The sequence below is a fragment of the Onychostruthus taczanowskii genome, unplaced genomic scaffold, assembly GCF_017590055.1.
Source record: "Onychostruthus taczanowskii isolate IOZ18803 unplaced genomic scaffold, ASM1759005v1 scaffold6, whole genome shotgun sequence".
Classification (NCBI taxonomy): domain Eukaryota; kingdom Metazoa; phylum Chordata; class Aves; order Passeriformes; family Passeridae; genus Onychostruthus; species Onychostruthus taczanowskii.
Window position 1 is genome coordinate 5592602 of NW_024503679.1, and position 20266 is coordinate 5612867.

The following is a 20266-nucleotide window of genomic DNA, read 5'->3' on the forward strand; positions in this document are numbered from 1 at the left end:
AGGAATCACTAAGCTATAAATAATATTTTAGAAACAAACCAGTTAAAAGTGTTTGCTTGTATTGTGCATACAATTTAAAGTGTTGAAGTTTCTGCTGTATGTACTGTTTAATGTTTTTTGACCCTAGAGACACACTAACATCTCTCTGGTTTTAGAGTTTCAATTCTCTCCAATCCATAGGGACATTTTGATCTTACCTACCATGTATATATGATTGTTTAAAGCACATCCAATGTAGATTAATGGATTTATTTTCCAGACTTAGCTCTATTCAGCATTACCAGCTTTGCTGTAATTAAACTTTGTTACAGAAGGGTGTGTTCACCTGCCTCATACATTCACAGCATGTGTATGAAATGAAAATATTTAAGCTTTTAATGTATTCTGTGAATGCTGTTTATTTTGCTGGAATTAAGAACTTCTGGTATTAATATATTTAAGGATCTTGAGTTAAAAATAAGATTTCTGCATGCATAATATGTCCTGTCATTTTTTAGAAATAAACACACTAAAACAGAGTAAAATTTAGTGGCTTGAGATGAACTACACCTTAAAAGGGGGAATGGCTTAAAAAATTGAGATATGTTTTTCAGCTTCTGTAGTATTAAACGTAGCTGTATTATGTCTTTCAGCCTGGGTGGATTATATTGGACCAACCAGAGGCTGCTAGCCAGCCACAACAGCAGCAGCAGGAATCTCCTCCACTGCCTTCAGGCTGGGAAGAAAGACAAGACATCCTCGGCAGGACCTACTACGTCAATCATGAGTTCAGAAGAACACAGTGGAAAAGACCAACTGCACAGTAAGTCTTTTAGCCTGCAAATTCAAGTCTTATATTAGCTAGTGTAATTCACCCTAGTTACATTGAAAGCAAGGAGAAATAAAAAGTGAACAGCTTCAAAATTATTAGAGAGCTTTCCCTCACTTCATTTGGAAGCCCTCATGCAGTGATCACTGACTAGTGATCATTTTGACTGTAGTGTGCTCTGGAAGTTTGTGTTCAAATAGAAACTGGTTGCAGTTGGAGAGATAACAACTATAGCAATGGAAGATAAATAATTTTTCAGTTTTCAGCCTGGTTTTTTCATCCCACAGGGACTTTGTTGAATTGTTTGCCTTGGTTGTTTTTTTTTTTTTTTTTTTTGTTACCCCACCCCGGAATGCTACCTGGTTCTTCAGCTTACACTTCACATTGACATAAATGCTTATTCATCTTAAACAGTTTACATTAATTTATGTAGTCCAGACAGTTTCTTTTTCTTCTGCCAAAATGACTCTGATGTATGTTTTTGCTGTTAGCCTGGCTTACTGTTGAAAGATAAACTCTGGCTGCCGTTAGCTGACTTCTCCCCCCCTGCCCCACCAGGGACAGTGTGGCTGTTGCAGATCTTGGCAGTGTGCAGCTGGAGGCCCAGCACGTGTTCACTCACCGGCGACAGATCTCAGAGGATACGGAGAGCACCGACAACAGAGATTCCCCTGAGGTAAAACAATCCATCTCCACGTGTTTCTGAAATGCAAGGGGTGTTTTTAATCTAGCCTACTCAAAAAGCTTGTCTTAATTAATTGTAACTTGGAACTACTTTTTAAAAATGTTTTCCCTTTGCTTTCCTTTTAAAGAGCTGGGAAATTATAACTGAAGATGAGGCAACGATGTACAGCAGTCAGAATGTTCAAATACCTCTCTCGCAGAGTAGCTGTGATATACAGAGTCATCTTGCAGAAGAACTGAGTAACAGACTTACTACCTCTGGAAGTCCAGCTACTGGCCAGTCAACAGCCCACACTGTAAATTATTTTTCTCATTGTTCTGATAGAATTAAATCCATAAATACTTTATTTAGGAATTTTATTTTTAATTTCATATCAAGTGCACAGACTTTAAGAATAGTTTTTTGCTGTAGAATCCCATTTAAGCAAGCATTTTCTTTCTCTGTGCTTTGCTTATATGGATTTCTGCCTGAGGTTAAAACAGATTTATGTGAACTATTTTTCAGTCTGTAAATCTACCTCTTAGTCTGATGTCATAGAGTGCTGAAAACTACGAATGAAAAAATCTTATCTGTATCTTGGAAGCTTATTTCTAAGGGAGTTGTGCTATGTGAGTTACTTTTCCAATTAGAAGAAGTTCTAAGATTGACCATTTCTCGTTCTGAATATTGGGATAAGGTTTTATGATTGGGTTGTGTAAACCTGCTGCTTCCTTAGCAGCAAAATAGGGAGCTTGCTCATACAGTTCCACAGCCCTTGTGCCAGCTGTGGAACTTGCCAGACCTCTGCATGAAGCTGTTCAGCAACCCAGCAGTAAACTATGCTCTTTTCCCCAACTCTGCTTTTTTGCAGTTTGAGCAACTGAAACAGCATGCTAGGTCGTCTGACAAATGCTACAGTAGCAGAGGGAAAACAGCAGGAGCATGTAGCCAGGGTGAAACTCGACTTTTTGGTGGTGTGGTAACAAGCAATTAAATAAGCTCAGCTGTCCTGTGAAACCCGAGCTCCACAAACAGCCTTGTAACCTGATATGTGACGTGAGAAATCCACTGTCCATTGAGGAAAGCCTTTAGAGGTGACCCAGGCCATCTAGTCTGTTAGATTTTGGTATTGAAATAATCATTAGTTTGTGTGATGTTAAGAATACCCTTCCAAATGTAAATTTGGAATTGACAATGTTTATCTTAGTTTGTACAAATGTATCACTAGTGTTGCTGGAAACAGTCAAGTGAGAGTAACAGGACTTTACTTGATCTCTGCTGTTCAGTATTCAATGGATAGCAAAGAAACTGTTATTTCAGCTTGCTTGGGTGGCCTGGGCAAAGAAAGAAGCAGATGTTCAAATTATTTGCAAGAGTCAGCTAGAATGGCAGTGTTGCATTTTTTCACCTGCATTACACCCCACCCCCCCACAAAAAAAAAACTTTAGAAGTTAATAATGTTTTTTCTTTTAAGTACTTCAGTAGTGTGTGTATAGGGAAAAATCCTTCAAGTAGTTGTAGAAACTCTGGAGCAAAATGAAATACATGTGCCTAATTAAGTAGCAAGTGAGACCGAAATGTGACTGTAGGTAGGAAGGTGGACACTTAGGCAAAGTCCAGGGATTTAATTGCTCTTCTCAAAATTATTATCTCAGACACTCATGCCTTTTCAATATTGACCTAGTTTACTCTCTGGAAAGTTGTGTTAGCTCTGCTTTATCACAGACTTTACTGACAACACAAAAAGTTCTATAACTCTCTGTAAACTCAATTGTACTGTAACTATTTGTAAATAATGTTTTACCTGCCAAGACATCTCTTGCTGGAGTATTCTGAACTTTCACAAGCCTCTGTCATTCTAAGGTTATAATAGACTCTGTGAACTTGATGTTTCTAGCTGTTAAAACAAGAGTTTGAAAAATACCATATTAAATCATGTTTCAAAACAAATACAACACTTTGCTCAGGATGGAAACTGTAATAGCTTGAAGTGTAATAGCCATTGTTGGCTGTTTGCTGCCATCCTTAAAGCTGCAGAAACAACTAATGTGTCATTCCTCTCCACTCCTTCAAGAACCATTCCAGCAGAAGAGGTAGTCTGCAGACATACAGACTTGAAGAGCAGCCTGCACATCCAGTGGTAAGTCATTTTTCAAAAACCACAGGCTTTTAGCTGTGTTAGCTGCTGACATTTCAGATGAGATTTGGCCTTCCTTGCCCAGCAGCTGTCCTGACAAAATGGCAATTATGGGTCTAGTTCAGCTGTAAAGCTTCCACGTTTCAGCTTTGTTTAGCATTATCTTGATGCATAGCCTGCAGAAGGAAGTAGTCTTGCCCTGATGATATGAGTTTCATTTTTCAAATGGTTTGCCTTATAATTGTTTACTTTTAATTAAAAGCTATCCCACATTCCATTATGCTTTTATGGTGACACTGCAAACTGTGATCTCATAGCCAGAAGTACTAGGCTGGATCAGCCTAAACCAGGTATATAAATGAATCCTTTAACATGAGGAGTTTGAGTTTTGTATAAACAAATAAAAATCTGTTACTTCGTGCTATTCAGAAAGGACTTAAATACTTCTTATCTATTTTATTCAGCTCATAAAAGTCATGAACCTTCTGGAATATAGTTTTGTTGTTTTAAATTGACAGAGGAAAACCTTTTCACAGTAAGTTTCATAGTTTCCTTAACTGTTTTTTGTCTGTTATCACTAACATTTAGTTACTGCCTACTTCATCTGGATTACCCCCAGGCTGGGAAGAAAGACAAGATGAAAAAGGAAGATCATATTATATAGATCACAATTCTAGAACCACTACCTGGATAAAACCAGTTGTACAGGTACTGCCTGTCTTCAATTTACTGATGTTTGTATTCACTGAACCTTTAAAACATCTCATGTAATAGAAGTGGAGATGGCTTTGAAATAGAACACACAAAAGGCATTAACTGTAAAGTACCACATAAAATACCTGAGAGACTGCATGGAGAGTTGGAGAGTTAGCAACAGCAATGTTTATGGCAAGTCACTCTCCCTTCTGGAGAGGCTGGAGAGCTTCTGTAAACCTTCACCACAATCTGTGATTGTTGGTCAATGTGGTTGATATCATGACATCTGTCAGGGACTTGCTTTATGAAACTGCTTTCATGAGTCAAAATACAGGTTAATAGAAAAAAGATATTGCTTTACAGGGGTTTGATTTGATAGGATGTTTTCTGGTCATTTACCATAGATTGCTGCGGAAGCAAGTCAGGCGTCAGCTGCACAAAGTATTTCTGTAGCAAGACAGCCACAAGCAGCATCCAGTGATTCATCACAACAGTCTTCTCAGCAGCAGCCTGAAATGGAGCAAGGATTTCTTCCTAAAGGCTGGGAAGTCCGACATGCACCCAATGGGAGACCATTCTTTATTGACCACAATACCAAAACTACAACATGGGTAATGGAAAACTGTTCTCATGAACTGAAATTCTAGTTCCTCTTGAATCAAAACTTCTCTGCTTTCAGCAAGCTTCCGTATGTTTCTTTAGTGCCGAGGTAGCTGTGTTTGTCTGTTCAGGAGCATGGTCAGATCATGGTGCTAATAAAGCCAAGCTGGGGCATTCAGTCCTTGTACAGGCCATGGAGATGGACTCCATGATCGTTGTGGGTCCCTTCAAACCCAGAATATTCTGTGTGAGTCTGAGTGAGAATGTAATAAAAATGCCAAGTTATAATACCTGTCATGAGTAAAAGATTATAAATTTTACTAATTATATTGGTACTTGAAAGTTTAGCTTGGAAGGAGGAAAACAGGAATCTGCTTTGCAGATGTAAGCCTCTCCTGCATGACATTGCAGAACTGTGGTAGCTTATAGGAGCTGTTCACAGAAATGAGTTCTGTAAACATACCTTCAACAGGAAATCCATTACCTTGAATTTATCACAGGGCACAACACAAATTTCTGTGAATGCTTAGAAGAGCAGACCAGGTGCAAGTGCCATATGGATGAGGGAGCTGTACAGCTGCAGTTCCACAGAGGGGCACTGCACACCACTTGGCAGTGCTGTTAGATGGGATTAAGCATCTCCAGAGTAAGTCAGTGTTACTGTCAGGTGAAAGGGAAAGAGAAATGCATTAAATTGATTCAAAATGGGTATTCTTTTCTCCAGGTAGATAAAAAGAACTCATATGATATAACCACCTTCATCTTAGTTCCCACAAAAAACCCCAACCTATCAAGCAAACAACAAAAAATGCCACCAAACCCAAAAAATATAAGGTGTGTCAGAAATGGCGTGGAAAGAGTAATTTGACTGTATTACACAAAAATGGAGTGAGGGATTTATATTTATATATATGTAAATAAAGTGAGAGGTTACTAGAAGATGACTGTAAATTACTGAAGGACTGAGAATCCACAAGGATTCCTCTGGCTGCAGAATATGTAACCATTACCTAACAAGTACTAGGCATATTCTTGACAAAATAAAGACAAAAAAATTAAAAGCAAAACAAAGCAGCAAAAGGATTTTAACATGCTGCTTGTTTGCTTTTCAAAGGAAGATCCAAGACTGAAAATTTCTGCTCATCCAAGGAGAAAGACTTCCCTAGATCCAGGTGACCTGGGCCCATTACCAGTAAGTAAACCATTTTGTACTTGTTTTGCAGATGAAAAATGTAACAATTTAACTGTTTAAGTTAGCATTATTGAAATTTGCACTTGAGAAAATGCAGCCTGCTTTCTTCATACAAAAAATACTGGTTTGAATTTCAGTGCTGACAGTAGATGGGGGAGGAATGCCCACAACTGTAGATCATGTTGAGTTCTATGCATGCTATGTGATCAGAAATTGATAATAAAAATGTAATCAAAAAATGTAATAAAAATGTTGTCTTTTTACAGCCAGGGTGGGAAGAGAGAACTCACACAGATGGAAGAATATTCTTCATAAACCACAGTATGTACGATTTAGTGTTCTTCTCTACTCATCATTTTATTTGTGATCATTATTTGAATTAATGAAACTAATGAAAAATTTTCTTGCAGATACAAAGAGAACACAATGGGAGGATCCTCGACTGCAGAATGTGGCAATAACTGGACCAGTAAGCTTTCCCAATGTAGATTTTTCATACTGTTAATAGAATCCAAACAAACTCTTGTCATTTAAAAGTTAGTCAGTCTAGAAAGCAAAACTTTCAGGATGTCTGAACAAAGCATTTTTATTTTTAAAGACTGTTTAGGAAGCTTTTTGGGGAAATGGTCTTTAAATGCCAGAAAGAAAAAGAAGTTCCCATGGTAGTAAGAAAGTTTCCTTATAGACTGGGGGGAGGGCTTTGAAGTAGGTAAGGAAGTCTTATTTATTTCTTGTCTACACTAGCTCAATTCATGAAGTAAATTTGAGGAAAAAAAAAAGAAAAAAAAAGGGCTTAAAGAGGAATTAGATTGATTTTCAACTGGAAAATAATTATCCAGCCTCAATACTTAATCTGAAGTGTGAAATTACCAGAACTAATTGCAAAGATGGTTTGCATTATAATTATAGATGGGTTTTAGTGTTCAGCTGATATCTGTGTTTATTAATAGCCTGCATATGTAAACAACCTTCCCTGTCCATGGAAAATAGAGGTGTTTGTAGCCAGGTCTCTCATGATCCAGCAGGGAAATGGACGTCACCAAAGGCATTTTGGTCACTTTGATCTGGGCCACTCAGGGATCTCAGGCACTTACATCAGCTAATGGGGAAGTACAGCATGAGTTCTGTGCATCTGATCTGAACAGAGAAGTGCTTTTCATTCCTGGTGTTTATAAATTGGAAGTTTCCCCTGGCACTCAGTAAAACGTGTATTCCTGTTATCTCAGAATTTAAATGGGTTGTCTGTGTTTCACAAGACACACAAGAATTTTTTTCTTTTTCCCCCCCAAAGGCTGTGCCTTACTCCAGGGACTATAAGCGGAAGTATGAATTCTTCAGAAAGAAATTGAAGAAACAGGTTAGTAATCAGTAGGAATCCAGCAGAAGGTTATGAAACTTAGGCCCCTAAACAAGGGAAAGCAAATTTACAGCGAAAGTAAATTTACTGTCTGATCACAAATACATTTGTGAAGTGCCAACTATAATAATTAGTATTTGCTCTAACAGCTGGGTTTGTGACTTTATACACTGATGAAGAATGTAAGCAATCTGATTTAAAAAGTAGAAATTCTCAAAGGTTAAAATGTCATGAGCCTGAAAGTAAGACTAGCAACAGAAAAGTTTGGAAATCACTGATCAAGCATAGAGTAGTTTTTGAAAGTCAGAATATGGAAAGTTCTCAGAATGGATTTTGGTCTGTCTATGTAGAAATCTCTGCTGTCATCATGATCAGGCTGGATGACTGCAATAAATTGTTACAGCCTTAAAATCTGAAGTCTATGAATGTTGTTTCCAAACTCTAGTTTGAAGTGGCAGTGCCAGGTATGTTTATAACATGTAGCATAAAAGACTGTAAATAGCATCTGGACAGCCAGGTAACAATGAGTCTGCACAAGCTCAATCAAATTTTACATCCTTGCGAGATATTTTACATATATAATAGCCTTTGAGTTTAGATCCATGCTTCACCTTCTACCTGCCAAGTCTTCCTGTGCATTTTGAGCTGCGTGTAAATTGCACAAAGTTATATATGCACCTCTTTTTTTGTGTTCCTAGTAAAACAAGATTGACATTCCTTCAAATGTCAGTATCTTAATCTGAGATAGAGAGCTCAGCCACACAACAGAATTGTGGTGGTTTAAGAATGAAATACAACTGTAGATTTTGTCTTAAGTAAGAGAATGGGACACCTAGGCTCATAGAATATTGAACTAGAGGTGAATAAGTCAGGAAAAATGGTTCCAGATAATTTTATGTGTCAACTGTGAGCTGTTTTTAATCAAGTGTGTAATATGATAAATGTTCAATGTCAGAAGAGACTCCATGCCTTGCTGCATGCAGAGCAACTGTCCATATGCTGTTACTAGTAAGAACTTGAACTGTATTTTCTTAGCATGAAATAGAAGTTAGTGTCTGAAATTCTCTTTGCTAGTTGAATTGTAGGTAAATGGAGCCTCTTTTCAATCATACTGTGTTATGTTTCCAAGTTATGTAAGGAAACAGTTTCTGTGCCCTCTTTGTCTATTTTCAGAATTTGCATATTCTGCAAAACTTTTAAGATGCTGGAAGATGTTTTATTGTTCTTTGTTTTCATGTTCTCATTTTTAGAGTGATATTCCAAATAGGTTTGAAATGAAAATTCATCGCACAACAATCCTTGAAGATTCCTACAGAAGAATCATAGCTGTAAAGAGAGCAGATTTCCTTAAAGCAAGACTTTGGATTGAATTTGATGGTGAAAAAGGTTTAGACTATGGAGGAGTTGCCAGGGAATGGTTCTTCCTTCTCTCTAAAGAAATGTTTAATCCTTATTATGGATTGTTTGAATATTCAGCTACGTAAGTAATACTGCTCTGGAAGATGTGAAAACTTAGGAAAAGAGATCGTATTTCTCGTACCTTTTAAAAAAATTCCCTGGTTTAAGGGTTCCTGCTGCCCTTGCAAATGTACCAGAGGGTTTAGTTGATAATAACTGCAATAATCTGCACTCAGTTGTTTGACAGAAGAGTAATGTGGAGACAATATTGTGGGGTTTTTTACAACAGTCTAACGTAAGCCATGGCATTTTTGCATGGACAAGCACGTGCTTGCAACCATCTCCTGCATACAGAAGAGGCAGTATATAACCAGTAATGCAGAGAATGTTACTCTGCTTTACAATGAATGGGAGTTAATCCCTTCTCTTTGGTATATCTCTAACTGAGGTAGTTTCTCTAACTGAGGTAGTTTGTGGTTGGTGTTTCTCATATACTAATAGCCTTATATTGTGTATTGTTTAATGTTAGATATCATAATGAAAAGCAATAGCTGATTTAATAAGTGATGTCTTTCAGATCTTCAAATGTGAGACTGGTCCAATAGTACATTTTTGTTTTTCTTTCTCTTCCCTGTTCCCTCCTTCAACTCTTCAGAGATAACTATACTCTGCAGATCAATCCGAACTCTGGACTTTGCAATGAAGATCATCTCTCTTATTTCAAGTTTATAGGTCGTGTGGCTGGAATGGCTGTTTACCATGGCAAACTTTTGGATGGTTAGTATTTATCTTATGTAATGTGATATTCAGATTAATATTGCATATGTTTTGAGTCCTAAGTCCTTACATCTGTTAAATTTATTTCTTCTTCTTCAAAGCCTTTTTTATTCGTCCATTTTACAAGATGATGCTCCAAAAACCAATAACACTACATGATATGGAGTCCGTGGTATGTAATTTGCTTTATCATGTTGACAAATGTAATGTTAATTTATAATTTTTATGTATGTGTGTATATATATATATTTTTCTATAGTGACATTTTGAAGGTTGAAAATGCATGATTTAACGATCTTAGGCTACATCTTTTATAAGTCTGTAAGTTGTATAGGAATTAAAACTTCCAGTGAAAATCAGACCTAGACTCTGGTTCAAGTCAGTTAAGCTGTATTGGAAACTGGAACCTAAACTTTCTATTTAGACACTGGTTTAGACACTGAGATTGTTGGAATATAAATACTTTCAGGATTCCTATCTTAACCTGGTTTTTAAATTAGTTTTTTTCTTTGATTAAAAATATAAATTTTTATAAATAAATAATAATTTTCCAGGACTGACAATTGAGTGATACAATGTAACATTTTTAGAGGGAAAAACGTGTCCCTTAGACTTTTCTTGTTTGGTTGGTTCCCTGATAATGACTCTTATCTAGAATGGTCATGGACAAAGTGATTTTTTATTCTAGCTTTTTAATCTGTTAGTGGTTTTGCTGCCCTTTAAGATTACAGCATGTAGTTGCTCTCTGTTTCTGACTAATAGATCGATAGAGGTGTCCTGATTTTTTTTTGGCTTGGTTTTTGTTCAGTACTCTAGAATGATTGAATGGTTTGGATTGGGATTGCAAGGCAGGGACACCTTCCACTAGAAGGGTGTTGGCACCAAGGCCTGTCCAACCTGGCCTTGGACATTCCCAGGGATGGGGCAGCCACAGCTTCTCTGGGTACCCTGTGCCAGTGACTCACCATACTCACAGGGAAGAGTTCCTTAATATCCAAGCTAAATCTACCCTCCTCCTCCTATCATTACACTCCCTGAGAGAAGGTCTCTCACCATCTGTTCTGAGCTCCTGTATTGATGCTGGAAGGTGCTGTAAGGTGTGCTGGAGCCTTCTCTTCTCCCGGCTGAGCTCCCCCAGCTCTTCCAGCCTGTCACCAGAGCAGAGGTGCTCCAGCCCTCACAGCACCTTGGTGGCCTCCTCTGGACTCACTGCAGCAGCTCCGTGTCCTTATGCTGGGGGCCCCAGAGCTGGGCACTGCTGAGTAGAAGGACAGAATCACCTCCCTCAACCTTCTGGTCACACTGCTTTAGGTGCAGCCAATATGTGGTTGAATTTATGTTAATTTTCATTTCCTAAGGTTCTTTGTAGTAATGCCTGACAAGAGAAAGAAGATAGAGTTTGAGAGACAAGAGAAGAGTCCAAAATCTATTGCTTCAGATATTGCTATACCATCTTGCCACCATTTTGCTATTGGAGACATTTACATAGATTGCTGAGCAATCAAGTTTTAAAGGTCTTCAGAGCTTTGTACAACTGCAGTGTCTCTGTATCCAGTATAGGATTACCCTAGGCAGAAGTGTTCACTGGGCTGTCATGGTACCTCTTGCAGTTTATAAGGTGCCTGCTTTATTTAGCATTTACTCTTTTCTAATTTTCTCTTAGGATAGTGAATATTACAATTCACTGAGATGGATTCTTGAAAATGATCCAACAGAACTGGACCTCAGATTCATAGTTGATGAAGAACTTTTTGGTCAGGTTAGTATGTTCATGTAATGTGGAATAGAAAAAACATGGAACAAAATACTTGACCTGTGAAACTGGGGGATTTTATGTGCATGGTGTCAAGTAAAGCCCTTTGCTCACTCAGCTCTTTCCACTCATGTGGTGAGTGCATTTTAGCCTGGTGTGATAAAGGACTTGGAAATAAGCAGAGCTTTAAAAATTGCTTGTGCTTTTTTGTTGAATACTGCTTGCATTGAAATGTAGCTGTAGCTGTTGCTGTGAAGGTAACCAAAACTGAGATATCCATAGTCCATTATTTGATCTGGAGTAGAGGTTGAGTTCATGTGATTGGCTGGAAAGGATGAGTTCCTATGGAAAATGCTGGAATTGCTGGGAGATAACATGTTTCCTTTCTCTTAAGATGTACTAAAAACCTATAGAATAAACAAGTTGGTTATTGCATACAAAGCTCTTTTAAGATAAGTCGTGTAGAAATACCACAGGTCTTGAATAAAACTTCCAAATTGCAGTTGCCAGCTAGATCTAAGGGTAATAACATTTATGGTCTTGTGTAACAGCAGTGATCCTGAGAAGAAGCAATGAAAATGTACGTCCATGATAACTGAAAATGAGATATTTGTCTTCTGAGGTTCTAGTGTAGTATAAGTCACTTGGTAAGGGAGATGTATATTGATTCACTTACTGACTTGATTGCTGAAGTGGTTTCTGTAATTGTTTTTCCTTGAGATTTGGAATGAGGGCTGGGTCATGGAATATGTAGTTGGAGAAGTGTGCCTTACTGTGAACCTGTGTGGTGTAGCAGGTCAGAAAAAATGGAGGTTTCCCATTGCATCCCTTAATAATAGATCTTTTTTTTAAAAAATATATACCACATTCTATTTATTAGGTGACCTGTGTGACTGGATCTGTTTTCTCATAGTTCTCAAATTCTGCAGTCCTCAAGAGTTGCATGAATTATCTAATATTAACATAGGAGTTGTGTTATATATTCACCTTAAGACCTCTTCTGTGCATTGCATTTAGACCCATCAACATGAACTGAAAAGTGGCGGATCAGAAATAGTTGTCACCAACAAGAACAAGAGAGACTACATTCAGTGAGTAGTGGCTGCTGTGTGCAATGTACCTCCCTGGGTTGCCCTCTAGCACAGGGGCTCTCTGTTAGCTTTATTTACAAAAGGAAGTTGTTGCTTTGTATATAAATCACTTTTATTTTAAATGTGGTTTTGTTTGGGTTTTTATTTTTTTGCAGTCTTGTAATTCAGTGGAGATTTGTGAGCCGAGTACAGAAACAAATGACAGCCTTTAAAGAGGTACAGTTCTAAATACAAAATAAATTCTTCTAAGAGTTTGTTGCATCTGATATTTTTGGACACCCTGAAGACTCACTAATAATTTTGTTAAAAGTATTAGAAAAGGCAGTGATACTGTTTGTAGTGTCAGCTTTGAATGATTTCAGAGTTAAAAATATTTTGGTATGTTTTTACTGAGGTGTTTAATTTGTCTTGAAAAATTTGCTTATTTCTCAATCCTGACTGACAGCTTTAGCTGTAGAGCAAACTATTTAATGACCTCTGCAGAAATGAAACTTAATTAATTAGTTTGATTTAAACTAGGCAATTTACCCTTTTTTGTACCAATTGATACATAGATGATATTCAGACTTCCATACTCCTCACTCAGTGTTGCACAGTAAAGATGTGAGAAATCAATTAAAGGTACTGTAATGAAAATGAGGATTGGTGTCCAAGCATCTGTCTTTGATATATTGCTTTGGCTGTGTTTACCAAAGCCTCTCAATATCCTTCTTGACTAAAAACTAAAATAATGTTGCCTTGATTTTTACAAACTTCCCTCATCTTTTTTAGGGCTTTTTTGAACTGATACCACAGGATCTGATTAAAATTTTTGATGAAAATGAGCTAGAGGTAGGTGTATCATGGAAAAGAGAAAAAATTATTTTGAAACTTTAGTTTACTGACTTAAACTTTGGTGTTGTTTTGGTTTTTTTTTATCTCTGTAGTTGTTAATGTGTGGACTGGGAGATGTGGATGTGGCTGATTGGAAACTACACACAAAGTACAAAAATGGCTACAACATAAACCATCAAGTAATACAGTGGTTCTGGAAGGTATTTTGAAGTTCTAATATTTTCTTCTTGAAAATGTGTTCAAAAGCTGCTGCCTCTCTGCTAGTTTGTAGTTTCATTCATTAAAAGGTTAGATAAATATTATCTGACCATTAAAATTCCTGAGAAAGTAAGAAAACTAAAGATGAGATGCATGCTAAGAATGGAAATGCAATACTGATGATTGCTTTTTCAAAAATATCCCTGTCTGACTGGGGCTAAAAATATTTGTGTAGGTTTTCCTGGCATGGTTACACTAAAGAGGTGTTAAACTCTTCTGTTTAATAAATTACAGGATTTTGGCTTCTAGTTCATAACATAAGAAACTTCAAAGAAAGTAGGGGACCAAATCTTCAAGGGAAGCATTTTAACAGCCTGCTAAGCCAGTGACCATACTCTTGTTACAGTGCCATTAAAAAATTTTTGACTTTATAGCTTTAAGCAATAGGCAGAGAATGACTGTGTGTGTCACTAAAAAAATGCATATGTATTTCACAGATAATGATTTAGAGGTAGATACTATGTTGCATAAGTCTATTAGCTTAAAACTTTAAGAAAAAAATCTTTATTTGTAATCATTGTCATACATAGGCAGTCTTAATGATGGACTCTGAAAAGAGAATAAGGTTACTTCAGTTTGTTACTGGCACATCACGTGTTCCCATGAATGGGTTTGCTGAGCTGTATGGTGAGTACTTAAGATTATCTTCACAATTAAGTAACAAAGAACCCGATGGCAACATTGTCCTGGTGTTTGACTTCAGACATTGTCTAATTTTTTTTCAAATTTTGTTTTAAAATTTAGTTTGTACTGGCAGTTATAAGAAACAAAGTTAGAGAAGAGTAATTTATATGACATGTTTCCCATATTCTATATGGGAACATATTGTTTTAATTCTGGGTTTGGAAGTTTTTAAATGTATAGGAGTTCTCAAATGAACATGGATTTTTAAAGTTCTCAAGAGCTGCAAAAATCCCTGTTTAACACATGATTGAGCCTGAAGAAAATTCTCAGTTATCCAAGATCTGATTACAAAGACATGCTGGCATCAGCAGTTAACTTCAGTTCCACAACTGCTTTTATCTACTCACAAGCCATGCTTGTGCAGATGCAGTTGTTTGTAAGGATATACTCCAAAGGGGACCACTGAAATGTCATGAGTTAAACATAAAGTCAGAAGAAAAGTAGTGAACCTACAAAGCTGAGACTGAGACAAGCAGAGGACAGCAGGGAGCAAATTTCAATAGCAAAGCCAGAAAAGCCACTGTGGGCAGACTTCAGGCAAGCAGATAGAGCAGCCCACAAAGGGTGGGGATGCTTGGCTTAGGGGAGGTCTGTTCTCAGCTGCCATCAGCTATTACGTTTTCTGCTAGACTACTTTATTAGGGATAAAAGTGCTTGAGATGCTGTGCAAATGACTGAATAGTCTAACTTGCCTCTTAGATTAAACATTTCCTTTTTTATAAACAGGACATTAATTTGTTTATAAAACAAAAGGATTGTGAACAAAACCACCCATCTCCATGTCTTCATTTTCATCATAAATACTTGGTTTATTTTTTTCTGTTCCATCAGTAACTGAGTAGTGAGTTGCAGTGGGAAGAGCAGTGTGCTGCTCAGCACATGTGTGTGCTGCTGCACCTGAGCCTTGGCATTGCTGGTGCTACTGCACGTGCTCATCACAGGGAACCCAGTCAGAATTCTGCTGCCTCAGGAGCTCTGCTCATTTGTCTAAGAACTCTACTAGACACAGAACTAGGAATTGATACTGGGAAAGAAACTGCTGAAGTTGTTGGCTTCCTTCTGCCCAGGGCTTAGAATATACTTGAGCAGTTTTCTGTAGTTGTATTCACTCACTCGTTAATGAACAATTCAACTAGCAGCTGTCTTGCACAGTGCTTTGTTTGTTTCTCTTACAGTTATTTCTGCTTTACTGTGGCCAGCATGCCGTCCTTCCTAAACCCCAGTAACAATTACATTTCCTGTGCCTTGTGTTGAAAGAGCTGTACGTGGTTTTTCAGTGTTTTCTGCTGGTCCGTGGCGCTTTGCTGCTGCCGGAGCTCCCTTGGCCGGCCGCTCCGCAGCGCTGGAGCCGCTCCGTGGCGGAGATCTCCCTCTCGTGGCACCGCCGGCCGCTCCTTCTCTCAAACGCCAGCGCTCCCAGCTCGGGAGCAAACCCAGCCGGGACCCTGAACAGACATTCTCTGAGATAGTGCCGCTTTTGTCCTTCTCTTTTTTTAACTTCTCCCAGCTTAAGGAAATGGTTATAAAATAGTCCTTGCATCTGCTTGGTGAGAATTGAGAAGTCCAAGAAACTTAGAGATGAGATGCTGTGAAACAGTTGTTGGAGGATAGAGAGAGCTGGGGCTGTTTTTGCTAGCCAAAAAATGTTCTCTCAGGTGCATAAGAACATCCTGGGAGTGCACATATGATTGCCGTGTTTCCAGAAGTTCTCGGTTACTCTATTTTTGTTGCTGCATAGGTAGGGTGGGCAATTGACTATTTTCTACCAGCTTATAAAACTTGGTGGTAAACATGTATACGTTTTTACATGTAAAATTTATAAAATTATAAAATTATTTTGTCCAGAAAACTTCCAAGCCAGCTACTCTGCATGTACATTTAGGTCTTAGGCTTCTGAGCTGAAGGTGTAAAAATCTCCTGAAACTGAGGTATAGCAAGAAATAACTAAAATACAAGGGAATTGGGACTATTGGCTATTACTTTCTATGGTCTGTATTTTGTTCATATAGATAGCTCCTTCAAATGTCAGACCTGGATTACAAAACCCCCAAATACGTCATCATTTGAATGTCTGATTCTAAAGGGATTTCATAATAGGGTGAAAATTGATGTATTCTTTTCTTCAGGTTCAAATGGACCACAGTTGTTCACAGTTGAGCAGTGGGGTACCCCTGAAAAACTGCCAAGAGCTCATACCTGGTGAGTGTTTAATTCAGATAAATTATGACCTCTAGTATAAGTGATAAAATACTTAAGAGTTTTCATCTGTTTTTCAGCTTTAATCGCTTGGATTTGCCTCCATATGACTCGTTTGAAGATTTATGGGATAAACTTCTTCTAGCCATTGAAAACACTCAGGGTTTTGATGGGGTTGATTAAGACACAGACATAAATTATGTTGGTCCAGTGCTGCAATTTCATTTTATGGGTTTACAAACAAATCTGAATTTTCCAGGGACTACCATTGTATTTAGTCACATGGCTATTGAACCTTCATAGTACCGTGTATAAAATAACTAAGTATTAAAAATTAGTAACTTTTGAAAATAGATTTTGTCGTTTCGATAGTTTTGTGTATTTGCTCATACATGCAATATACACATTGGATCAGCCAGTGCCAAGTAAGTCAAAAACTAAAATGTTTTTAGCAGTTGCCTCTTGTACAATATTTGAGACTGTCCTGCAGTAAACTACTGAAGTAAAGCTGTGAAGAAATCTTTGCAGAGGATTTAAATTTGATTTGCTGCTTTAAGAGGAGCAACTGAAATTGCTAAACTGTTTTAAAGAAAACCCAGCCAAACAAAAAGCCCAACAAACTTCATGTATTACAATATCATAATTTTTGCTGCTTCAGGCTCTTTGCAACAGATCTGCCCAAAGCACCTTATAATTCAGCATATTAGATAAAACATTGGAAAACATTTGTTTGCAGAACACTGACTTGCTACAGTTGTTAGACTTCTGTTTCTAACTTGCTTTTGCTAAAACAGTGTAACAAACCCAAGATTTTTATACAAAACAGATAAGCAGCATAATTCTGACTTTTAATGAGAAATTTTATCCATTTTTTGTTTGAATTTGTATACTGATGTTGGTTTATTGAGTGTTCATCACTTTTTTGGATAAATTTGTAGTTGAATGATAATACTTTCAATTCAGCCTTTTGCAACAAATCAATCTTAAAGTGAAATTTGTATGGATATCACTCAGTATTTAGTTACTGATAGTTAGAGGCCTTTATTATCCATTCTTGCAGTATTGCACTACATAACAATAAAGAACATGTTTACAGGGTTTTCTGGGCCAAATTCAGCAGTCTGTTATGTGCAAACTCCTGAATTGTATGGAGGTTATGCACATGTGATCAGGTGCAGAATTTGGTCCTGTGATATGTTTACAGGTTGCTAGTTTCTACAGCTGCATTTTTATATTTTTTTCTCCAGTGTTAGTCTAGAAACCAAATTTGTTAATACAGTATAACCAAAGTCATAACCAACAATGTGCAATTTATTGTAGATCAACTTGTCATATATAAATATTAGTTTGATTTCTTTTGTAAATGTGGGTCTTTTTTGTATTAATATTAACATTTTTTTGAGCAAATGCTGGTTAAAATGATTAGCAAAGTTGGTTCTGAAAGAAAAAAAATTTGGTTTGTATACCTGGCTTGCTCAAATTTTAACACTTTATTACCAATATGATCTGAGGAAATGGCAGTACCTAGTTTTGGCCACCAAATTTGTTTAGTCACAGTCTTTATAAATATGCAAGAAGGAAGTGTAGCACATCTCTCTGAAGATATGTAAATTATGTAACAAATGTTAATGGGTCTTAAGGGATATTTAAAATCCCACTTTGTTTTATCCTTTGACTAGGTCATTAGGACTGAGAGTATTACATGTAAATAAAGGTAACTTATATAAATTTCCCAAATCTATATGCAGTTTTGTAAAACGTGAATGATATATCAGTAAATCTGTATAGATTTGAATGTAGCAGGTTTTGTTGCATACTTTAAAGTATAAAATAAGGATCCTGAGAGCAGTAAATAAAAGTTTATTCTAATAAGTTGTGATTGAGTTCTTTGAAATGCAAATCAGTAATCTTGAAATAGCAAGAACTGAGTCATCTTTGTCCTCCTAGGTAGGCCATGGCAGTAGTTCCACCACAACATGCTGCTGCTGCTTTTGCAGAGCAGTGAAGATGCAGCAGTGCTGTCTCCTGGTGTTCTGCTGCTGAGACATGCAGCCTTGGAAAAGCACACATTGTGTTTTTGTAGAAGCTCTGGGTCACTGTCAGCCTTCAGTGCTGGCCAGCCTGGAGATGCTGAGGGGAGGCCCCTCGGCAAGGCCACTGAGCAGGTGAGGCAGGGCCAGGCTCCTCCCTGCTCTGGGAACCTTCCTGGCAGGAGCACAGCTGGGTGGGGAGTGGGAGAGGGGCCCTGAAACCCTGCCCAGCAGCAGGTCCTTTCTGTGGGCTTTAAACTAAGTTTGTGAGGGAGTGGTGATAGCAGCTTATGCTTAAGTAAAGGAGAGCTTTGGTGGTGCTGAGTATCATGGAATGGCCTAGCTGGGGAGGGGACCTTGATGATCATCCCATTCCAGCCCCCTGCCACTGGCAGGGACACCTTCCACCAGACCAGGCTGCTCAAAGCCCCATCCAGCCTGGCCCTGAACACTTCCAGGGATGGGGCAGCTACAGCTTCTCTGGGCAACCTGTGCCAGCGACTCACCATCCTCACAGTAAGTTTTTCCTAACAGCTAATCTAAACCTACTCTCTCTCAATTTGAATTCATTCCCTCTTGTTCTGTCACTACATGCCTTGTCCCATCTATCCTGTAAGTTCCCTTTCAGTATTGGAAGGCCACAATAAGGTCACCTTGAAGCCTTCTCTTTTCCAGAACAATCCAAATTCTCTCAGCCTTTCCTTAGAGAGGTGCTCCAACCCTCTGGTCAGATGGGACAGGGTGATGAGGGTGAGGCAGCCTTTGTGGAGGATGGCACTGGCTGAAGGGGGTCTGCCTTGTGTGCCTGAACACAGAGGCAGCCAGGGAAAAGCCAGGGAGGAGTAAAAGACATGGCTTGTGAGTGAGGGCTGCAGAAGGGCCAACAGGCTGGTGCAGACCCTTATGGGAACATCCTGGTCAGGACTTGCCCTAGGCTGCTGTTTGTCATGAGGAAGGGAGCAGGGTGGGTTTTGTAGCTTGTCAAGAAATTCTGGAATTGTAAACCCTGGCTCTTAGGGGAGACAATTCCCTCACATCTGTGGGCAGCGCAGTGCAAGGGGAAGGCTTGGGGGGCTTCCATAGGGAGTCATGGACAGCTGAACAAGGGTGCAACCAGGGAGGTGCTCTTTGGGATCTGCTGCATAGCCCTTTGCACTGGTACTTTCTGCACATCAACCTCTTTATTTCCTGAAGCATATACACAGAGAGAGGGGGAAACTCCAGAGACACTCCTATGAACACCCATTTTTTTCACCAGAAACACAGTTCTGCATGCCAGCTGCAGATTTCTTACTGTGCCATTGCAGAGGAGAGGTTAACAGCTGCTTCCTTGTGAGCAAGCAACCAGCTCTGTCCCACTGATTTAATGGCTTTTAACACTCAGGGGAGGTGCCAGGTGAGGGGTAAGGAGGAAGAGTTTCTCAGGTAGGTAAGAGCAAATCTGCTGGAGAAAAAATAGCTGTAGAGTTGATGTTTGGTCTGACTTTGTGCAGATCTGGTTAAGAAATATTGATCTATGAAGAAACTGAGAGATCTTGAGAAAAATGTGCGTGCTAGGGCAGAGGATGGATCACAACAGGAGGCAGAGGATGACTGCAACAGGAATAGTTTTGCTTTTCTCAGCTTTAAAAACACCACATTTTAAAATTTAGATGAGTTTGTGATTGCAGTTTTCTGGGCTGCTCCAAGCTGGAGAGCTGTAAGCAAAATGTTTCCCTCCTGTTGGTTGTGGTTTCTGCAGCTCAGTACTGATTCCAGGAATCTTGTATAGAACCTGGAGACTCCAGTGGA

The 20266-nt window shown here is 38.4% G+C and overlaps 1 protein-coding gene across 3 annotated transcripts in view; it reads left to right on the top strand.

Annotated features, from left to right (window-relative positions):
• The window catches only part of NEDD4 (NEDD4 E3 ubiquitin protein ligase), a 50636-nt gene extending 32319 nt beyond the window's left edge, over positions 1 to 18317 (top strand). For all 3 annotated transcript variants that reach the window (XM_041418587.1, XM_041418586.1, XM_041418588.1), the window contains 21 exons: positions 633 to 802; positions 1367 to 1484; positions 1621 to 1788; positions 3547 to 3612; positions 4198 to 4317; positions 4710 to 4916; positions 6020 to 6097; positions 6364 to 6418; positions 6508 to 6566; positions 7389 to 7454; positions 8705 to 8934; positions 9508 to 9629; positions 9731 to 9801; positions 11293 to 11388; positions 12400 to 12473; positions 12629 to 12689; positions 13245 to 13304; positions 13400 to 13507; positions 14096 to 14192; positions 16376 to 16448; positions 16526 to 18317. In XM_041418587.1, coding sequence (XP_041274521.1) covers positions 633 to 802; positions 1367 to 1484; positions 1621 to 1788; positions 3547 to 3612; positions 4198 to 4317; positions 4710 to 4916; positions 6020 to 6097; positions 6364 to 6418; positions 6508 to 6566; positions 7389 to 7454; positions 8705 to 8934; positions 9508 to 9629; positions 9731 to 9801; positions 11293 to 11388; positions 12400 to 12473; positions 12629 to 12689; positions 13245 to 13304; positions 13400 to 13507; positions 14096 to 14192; positions 16376 to 16448; positions 16526 to 16628 — 2202 coding nt within the window. In that variant the 3' untranslated portion in view covers positions 16629 to 18317. The remainder of the gene's footprint in view (positions 1 to 632; positions 803 to 1366; positions 1485 to 1620; positions 1789 to 3546; positions 3613 to 4197; positions 4318 to 4709; positions 4917 to 6019; positions 6098 to 6363; positions 6419 to 6507; positions 6567 to 7388; positions 7455 to 8704; positions 8935 to 9507; positions 9630 to 9730; positions 9802 to 11292; positions 11389 to 12399; positions 12474 to 12628; positions 12690 to 13244; positions 13305 to 13399; positions 13508 to 14095; positions 14193 to 16375; positions 16449 to 16525) is intronic.
• The last annotated feature ends 1949 nt before the right edge of the window (positions 18318 to 20266 follow it).